General features: G+C 28.1%; 2 protein-coding genes across 2 annotated transcripts in view; both read right to left on the minus strand.

Moving 5' to 3' along the window:
* LOC106784163 (atrial natriuretic peptide receptor 1-like) overlaps positions 1–3352 on the minus strand; it is a 54979-nt gene extending 51627 nt beyond the window's left edge. The window contains exons 1-4 of the mRNA XM_014743427.1: positions 2602–3352; positions 2135–2305; positions 1821–1995; positions 1139–1347 (exon numbers count right to left, since the gene is read on the minus strand). Of these exons, the coding sequence (XP_014598913.1) occupies positions 1139–1347; positions 1821–1995; positions 2135–2305; positions 2602–2827 (781 nt within the window). The 5' untranslated portion in view covers positions 2828–3352. The remainder of the gene's footprint in view (positions 1–1138; positions 1348–1820; positions 1996–2134; positions 2306–2601) is intronic.
* A 3637-nt stretch (positions 3353–6989) lies between these two features.
* On the minus strand, positions 6990–8954 carry LOC106784131. The gene is made up of 2 exons (XM_014743290.1): positions 8713–8954; positions 6990–7812 (listed from the first exon to the last, which is right to left on the minus strand). The coding sequence occupies exons 1-2, from the start codon at positions 8818–8820 to the stop codon at positions 7393–7395; spliced, it is 528 nt and encodes a 175-aa protein (XP_014598776.1). The 5' UTR covers positions 8821–8954; the 3' UTR covers positions 6990–7392.
* Positions 8955–9043: the final 89 nt, after the last annotated feature.

The following is a 9043-nucleotide window of genomic DNA, read 5'->3' on the forward strand; positions in this document are numbered from 1 at the left end:
TAAGAGAAATCGTGCTTTGACATGAAAATCTGTGACAATAAAACGAGCTACTGGCAAGTCATTTATTTTCTGAAGTGATCTTAATTACCTCGACGGTGAGGGGGAATTTAATTTATCATTTATAAGAAAATGACGGCAGATAAATATGAATAAATATTAGCAGTCCGGTTCTATCTTGTTGGCCTAAATAAATCTACTAAGAAATAAACGTATAATCGCTTATATTATTATGTACATGCAACAAATTGTCATTCACATTCGCGATAACACACATATTGTTGGTTAATATGCGTATATAATCTTTGTCTGAGTCCTATTTTTATAAGATTGATAGAAAAATATTTACTGTTTTTATTATTTACTATTTCGTTCTTTTAATGCTTTCTATGTTTTGGGTTACCTGAAAAACTTTTGCTGATTTATAAACAAATATATTTTCATTTAAAAATATTTCAATGAAATAAAAATGAATACAAAAAGTGTAGTATTAAATATATTTTTAAATCAAATTATAGATATATATATATATATATATATATATAATCATTTAATTATAACATTTATAATAACAACTATATTATATTAGATCAATAAGTATAAAATGTTTGATCTCTAATCAAAAGTAATCGGAATAATTGGGCGTTTCATACTTAATTCAATAATCAAATAAAATAAATCAAAAAGTCAATGTTTAATACTTGTTTACTTACTGTTAGCTCATATTCATAATTACCGAGACGTAATATATAATAAATAAAATTGAATGATTTCTTTAAATCGACACAAACTTTCCTGGCAACCCAATAATGATATTCAAATGATGCACCATAGTATAAAAAGTGAAATATTTTTACCACTAATTTTTTCATTATGTTATTAATTTAAGTGTTTAGTATCAAAGAATTGAAGTTTTCCAAAAATTATGAAAGATAAGTACATTCATGTGATATTTTTGTAAAAATTTCAATTAGTTCATAAATTAACGGAAATTCCCCGAAATCTAAAGTACGCAAATATGTTTACTAATAATTTTTCTTTTGACTAGTTGTCAAATGTTTCATAACTGTTAGTATTGGAGTAATAATAAATATTATATAATGTAGAAAAAGAACAAAGAAGAGAAATTTGATTCGCTTACCGCCATAAGAGTTGCCGACATGAACTTTCAAGGTTTCCAAATAATCCTCCGGCATGGTTGTTTCAAAATCGAAATTGCCATAAATAAAATCAGGTTCCATTCTGATAAATTCGACCAATGATTTCATCATTAATTGACAAGTATGTCGGCCAGCTACTTGTCTTTGACCATTCGTTGCATAAAGCAAATGAACTTTTCTCCATTGATGACTAAATTAAATGAAACATATTTCTCAAAAAAGATCAATTCTGTATAATGAAACAGGTATACTCAATCCTCTTATAACATGGTCAATGCATACTGTGTTATGTCAAAATCATGTTAAGAGAAAACGAAAATTAGTGTACAAATCAATGAAATGAAATGAATGTTAATTTAATTATCCAAATGATTTAACTCGTAGTACAGTATCGATTTAAATCGCGTATTAAATTGTTGTAGGGGAATAAATTCTTGGTATTTGAGGGTATTCCAAGTTGATTGAGTCGTGTTATATGGAAACCGTATGATAAATTGTCGTTAGGAAATGAATTTCGTGGTATTTGAGGGTTGTTCAAATTGATTGAATCGTGTTATATAGAAACCGTGTAATAAATTCTTCAAATGTCTGCACTGCGTTTTATGAGAATACCATGTTATAAGATGATTGAATGAATGTTAAACGATCTGATACTGCACTTACTAATTCATAATTTCTATAAAAAACTTAGATATATCCCGGAATGATACAGTCCCCACACGAGTGGTCATAAAATATTCGTCCTTGCATTCCTTCTTTGGCACTGTAAAATCGAAAGTAAATCCCCCTGTTGTGATCAATGGAGCACCGAAAAATTTCACAACTCTTCCAACGTTGGCTGAAAAATAATTTGTTTTTCTATCGTTAAATGAAATCGAAAATTCGAAAATTAATATTTCTCTTGTCTAGTGTAACTTATATGAAAGTTAAAAGAAAATAAATTGAAGAAAATGTTGAATTTAATAAAAATCACTTACCGACGCAATAATCACATGTTGGTCCGAGAAATAGATGAACACAATTTGAGTAACTATCGATCGCACCGCGTTGTGCGTAGGTCGCATCGCACCGGTCGTCTTCGAATAAAAACGTTAGATTCAACCAATGTGGCAGCAAATTCTGAGCTCTGGCATTGTAAACTGCCAAATCTTACATAAATAAATAAAGAAGCAGTCAAAACAGAGTAAGAAAGATTGTGGAACAAGTTTAGAAATAAATTGTAGTTAACACTTTCGTCAAGGGTAATACGATCCTTACGTTATTTAAGAATCTATCACTGATAATAGTAATTAATCGCCATTGCTTTTTAATAGTATTTCCAATGATAAATATTTCGGGGAGAATTTGAAAGAACAAATAATTCTAGGCAATATTTGCTTTATATATTCGTATAATCTTCATTTAAATAATAAAACTAAATGGATGAAAAATATGGTGATCTTACCCAAAACAGGTAAAACTTTAGGTAAAGCTATTTCATATTGAGGGTCTGCAGGTAACATAACAACGACACGAAGTTCACAGGAGAAAACACCAGTTCTACTTGTATTACAAAGTGCTTCGCAATCTCGTGGCAATTCAATCTCCCGACAAGTGCTCTTTCCAATTGCGGTTTGACGGATGAACAACAAAATTGTTATTAATGTAGAGATCCAACATGAGATCCCCATCGATGCGAGCTAATCGTTTTAATCCAATGCTGATGATTATACAGCAAAGACCAATAAAAACAATCAAAATATGAAGATTATGTAGAAGTTAACTGTTGACAGTTGCTCGACTGATAATCGATCAATATTCTTCGTCATTTTATTTTCTCAAATCGTAGAACAGTTACTTCTGTTACATTTAAATACTCATTTCCACTGGTTTACCACCTTTTAAAACGTTACGATTAACGCTATCACCATTGGATTATCTCGATCGTCAGTCTGTTTTCTCGATTCTATTTCTGTTCTTCCGGCGAGTTACTCTTCGTAGATTATATTTTATACCAGTTAAAAGATGATTTCAGGAAGTTAGTCGAAAGATGTAATAACCCCCAGACGCACGATCGATCTCGTCTGCATAGTGACACAGCCAAGATCGTAATCCAGACGTCTTCTTGATCATTCTCGAGTGCCGGAAAAAGTTTACACTTTTTTTTCTCTTATGAACAAATATAATGTCGATCATCTATCGTGCAAAACTAAATTCAATCCTTAAATTATTATCATTCCGTCTAAGCAAAAAATTCTTCACTACAAAATACGAAATTTTCAATTTTGAAATGTTAACAAATGTCCGAAAGTAAACGTATGTTATTTTTCATATACATGGATACGTCTGATAACACTTTTTGGTTTTCTTCAAAAAAATATAAAAGACGCTCGATTCGTCGTAATTAAAAGATATGCAATCAGGTGAGTAACATATAATAGCATTTTTCCTTTTCCTTCATTCCGAATCGTGCTCCAACTTAAATATGACAATGATGACTTGTAATGTTGGTACTGATTATTGTACTTTCCAAATGATATGGTAAAAGATAACGTTTGAATCTTCCTTGTCCTTCTTTTCACTCTTTTTCTTTTATTATCCTTATCTCTGAAAGATATTTAAATAAAAACAAATATATTAACCAATAAGTCATTGAATTTCAGTAGAATTTTACAATTATTATAATGTACTAGAGTATTAGATAAATGATTACAGGCGGTTTTCATTTGAATTTCGATGAGACTTACCTTGTGCAACACGATTCTCTTCGAGATCGTACCACCTACTGACACTTTGAATGGTCAGAGAGAGAGAGTGAGAGAGAGAGAGAGAGAGAGAGAGAGAGAGAGAGAGAGAGAGGAGAGAAGTTCGCTTGACGATGACGACGAACACGCGCTCAGAATTACGCTACCTTATCGCTGATTGTCTATATCGTGGCGTTTGATAATAGTTATCGAAATCTCCGACGTGCGTTAACCCCTCTCCTCTGCCATTCAGTTTGTTCATTTTCTTGAAATGTAACGTTTTCTTCAAAGAAACATTTAAAGGATATTATATTAACGACCAATTCGAGAGTTCCATAATAATAGATTTGAATCGATCACTGTGATTCGGTTATTCACCGGTATTCTTTTTTCTCCATCTCTCTCTTTACTATTCTTACCACTGTCACTCATCTTTTCATACACTTATCACTTTCGCGTTTGGAAACGTTTTTTTCGAATGTTTAACTTAATATCCGAAATATTGTTTAACATTGTTTTAAACTATTTAACTAAATATCAATAACATAGTCTTATATAATTTATAAATCTTTGTTTAAGTACCAAAATTGTTGTTTCATTTTTTTTTAATTTAAAAATGTTTAACTGCGTAAAGATATTATTGTTCTACGTCGTTTAAAAATATTTCGTTGACTATTAGTAACATAATCTTTAACTGAGAACCGTAATGTCAAATTCTACATAAGTTTTACAATTTTTTGCTGAGTACTTGTAACACAATCTTACTGCATGTTAAAATCGTTAACTGAATACCACTAACGTAGTCCTAGGTCATTTCAATATTTTTAGCTGAGTACTGGTAATGTAATCCTACTCCAATTTACAATCTTTAGTTTTTATCAATATTTTCGACGATTTATTTTTTAAGAAAATGTGAAAGAACTAATAAATAATATCTTTACTGCTATTTTGTAATAAATATATTTTCTTTGACTTTTTACTTCACTGCAAAAAATGAAGATTTAATGTTAAATTTATAATTAATTATTTTCAGTACTGTAAATACTACAATGCATTCAAATACAAACCATCTGTAATTAATTGATAATAACTATTAAATAAATATTTTCTATAAAAATCTTTGTATTAAATAAAAGAAAAAAAAAAATTGTATATGAAAATAAGACTAAATTTTGGATTTTAAACCCCGAACAGAATTTATATAAAATACCCTTAGCATGCAATATGCTAAATAAAAAAAGACAACAGGTAGATTAAATAAGAGTAGATACTTATACTACATACTTGAAGGTAAGTTTTGATTTTAAAGTATCAGTTAAAGAACGCAAGTTCTTCACTCAGTGAAAGCAAAATCTAGACTGATGAAAAAAAAGGGGAGGTTCCTTTAAGTATGCGCATCCGCAACGTGGCACGAGGAGGCAACAAGTGATATATTTCATCTCATTAATAGCATCTTCTATAACCTTCGGAAAGTAATCCTGTGGAAACTAAAAAATTATATTATTTACGAATCTTACAGTATACATATTTTGATCTTTTAATCCTTATTGACAAGCGTATATACGTTAGACAAGGTGCAAAATATAATCGTTTAACGCGTTACAAAAATTTGTCATTTCTAAAAAATTGATTTTATTTAATATTATTTATTTATTCATTCATTTTTAATTCTTTTATTTATTTATTTTGTTACAGTAGGAGGTCGATTAATCAATTAACAGTTATTTGACATCTTAACTCTTACAACTTCTATATAAACGCAATATGTAAAATAATTGAAAATGTTTAAATGTAAAATTAAGGATTGCAAAGAGAAATCGAATTCTTTAACCGAAATCTTGGTTATCAGGAATTTCGGTTATCCATTAAAAAATATTGCAGTCGAGATGTATTCATATTTCTTTCAAATTTTCACTGAATATTATTTTTCTTTCTAGTACCGTTTGCAGTGTCGACTGTTATTGAAATATTCTTTCGAATGCAGAAATGAATTCCAAGAGGCAAAGAGTTGTACTTTCGATAGAACAAAAAGTAGAACCAATAGGAAAAATAAATTCAACCAGCTTCGTATAGCTGTCGACTGTATATAGCTGTCGACTGTATTGTAGAAAAATCTACCATCAGAGAATGGGAAAAGCACTTTGGAAAATGAGAAAAAAAAGTCTTAAGAAAAGTGCTGCGTTTTAAGTCGGGTTCTGCAATACCTAGAGTAACATAACGATATAACAAAAGAAGATTTATTATGGATGAAAAGCTTACATAAGAAAACACTATAAATTGCTAAATTAATAAAGCAATAAAAATGTACATAGATAATAATATAAAAATATATCAATACTATGTTTTATATTACATATCTAATACAATATATGTATAAACATGTATATTTATGCAATTTTATTTTGCATATAAAAAGCATATTTGAACTCGGTATATCTGCGTCGTTTATCCCACAAATCAGCTGGTTAATCAAGATGCTACTGTATTAATTCTAACAAAGCATATCTTTCACAATTGCATACTTATTCTAGTCCAATAACTTGATACTGTATTAAATAATTATTCAAACAATTTATAGGTAAATAATCTGATAACATTTATTATTATACTTACCGTAAAGTTAAATGAAAAAAACAACATTTCATGTAAACATTTTCATTGAAAAACTCAAAACTGCAAATTTTATTACTCGTGATATTTTTAATACTATAAACTTTTATCATTAATACTATCTCATATATCATCTACTGTGTATTTTTTATTGGCTACATTTTTTATATTTATAAATAAATTAAATAAAAGCGTTTCTTTATGCCTTGGCTGTCCTTTACGCGTTATCGAGTCCATACGCAGATGACTGAAACTAAAATGTCTGCTAGAAAGAACAAAGAATTTCTAGGCAAGTAAATATATTTTTTATTCTTTTTTATTTTTTATTAACTCTATATATCTTTACAATTACAAGCAACAATAGACATTTGGTAAATTGTTATATAAGTGAAAAAAGGTAGCACGTGGACGGTTTCTCCAATGAGATATCTTGTCATTTATTTCGGTTAAGTTACATTTTTGACTAAGTCTCCTGGGTGGAAAAGGAAAAAATTTTAAATTTTATTTTTTCATATATATCTTTATTAAAAAATATGTTATTTAAACACTTGGATTTTCAAAAATAAAATAAAAATAAAAATGTATATCTATCTAGTATATTTGTAAATTAGAACGAGCTTTTCGAACAACTTAGTATTTTTACGAATAGTTTGTAATATTATAATCAGTAAATAATTAGTAATGAGTCATTTGTTATTAATTAAAGGCATATCAATGTTTTTAATTGAAAACAGTACTATTTAAATTTTGTATTTTTAATTGTTATTTAGCTTTAGTATCATAAATTTGTATAAATGAACAAATTTCCAAGTTTAATCTTTTATTTTCAAATATACTTTTACGAATATTCTACTGTTTCTTTAATTTTTTGTTTAAATTTTAAAATTCATTTAATTAAGTAATTACTTAACTACATGATTTAAAGTTGATATGTTTGCAGAAGTATCACTTAAATAGCTCTCTCTATCTTCGTTTGAAATCTGTACGATTGTTTTCCTTATTTCTCGTTTTAATTTTTCTTTACTTGATTGGAATTGTAAACAATCCAACTCCAAAGATACGTATTCGCCAAATTGTTCAATGTCATTTGACGTAAATTGATTGATTGTAGAAAATAAATTATAAAAATCGTCTGTAAAATAATACTCCGGCTTTTGCACTGTTGCAAATTTCACTAATTTCCTAAATTTCTGTGAGTCTTCTTCATTCTCCAAAGTAGTATTTTTGTCCAAACTAGTATTTTGGTCCAAACTAGTATTTTTGTCCAAACTAGTATTTATGTCAAAACTAGTATTTTTCTCTTGTGCAGTATTGATATCTATCTGTAAACAATAATTTTGTCATTTTATTAAATTAATTGTTTGGTAACGATCGTTAAAACAAACTATTATGAAAAACAGTCCAAATTTTAACATACAAAAAGCAAACAATTTATTTATAATAACGAAGAGCTCCTATATTCTTAATATATAATATTAAGATACGTATTTTTTGAAAAGTCTGAATTAAACTGACAACTCGGGAATAAATCGACGCAAATAATTAGATATTATATTAAAAAATTATAAATGATATTCCAAAAGTATTACAGCATATTCTAAAATTCGTTACGCAACCAAGTTTCACAAATATTTTCAATTAAATTATTCCGGTAAATAGATGTTATTATGTTATATCTATATATATTTTTTTTTTTTTAATAAATGACGTACATTTTTAAAGAATTATGTAATGATTTATTGTAAAAATCCAGGTAATTACTATTAAAACAACTTAAATATATAGCCGATGAGCTCTATCCTATTAATTTTAGAAGTGTATCTCATTAACGGGAAAGTGTGGCAAACGTAATAAAACCTGATCGGAGATGAAGAAATGTGAAATAAGAAAAATTATTTGTATTCTCTTTGTCCATGTGTAACGTTTTGTTTTCAAGAGATTAGGTCGACATTGAAATTTGAACAAATAAATACGATCTTATAATACGTTATTCCGAACTGCTGCTTTAAATATCGGTACAAAATTTCATTTTTATTATCAGATTTTGTATTGTTTATTTAACTTTGCATCGTTACGTTATAGGGAATTGTGAAAAAGTCCATCACCTAAATTGTCTTCTTTCTAAACCATGTAACATGTAAACATACTCTTCTGAATAATTTGAAAATAATGAAAACGAACTATTACAACCTCTAATTATGTATAATATTTGTGCCACTTACCTCGACACTTTGGTTACCTCTTCTTATCATCATATAAATGATTGCGATAATGGACAATAAATAATTTGTATATGGTAATAATAATTGTACTATTTGAACACCTTCCATGTTTCAACGACGATATGTATGATCAAATAAAAATCTACAGTCAATTATAAATTGAATATAACGCAGTATTAAATTAGAATAAGAGATCTGATATTGAAATATCTCTTGTTGTTAGTTCCAATACTCCCTTTAGACTACATTAATTTACCATCACCCTAGACATTTCATGTACATAAGATAAGATATTTACCAATGAGTCTTTCTTATTTACACGCGTGACATT

This window comes from Polistes canadensis, unplaced genomic scaffold (assembly GCF_001313835.1).
Source record: "Polistes canadensis isolate GaletaPanama2010 unplaced genomic scaffold, ASM131383v1 scaffold_31, whole genome shotgun sequence".
NCBI lineage: Eukaryota > Metazoa > Arthropoda > Insecta > Hymenoptera > Vespidae > Polistes > Polistes canadensis.

Coding starts and splice junctions, on each gene's coding strand:
- LOC106784131 (XM_014743290.1), bottom strand. CDS start 8,820: ATGGAAGGTGTTCAAATAGTACAATTATTATTACCATATACAAATTAT. Junction 7,813..8,712: donor GAGGTAACCAAAGTGTCGAG/GTAAGTGGCACA, acceptor TATTGTTTACAG/ATAGATATCAATACTGCACA.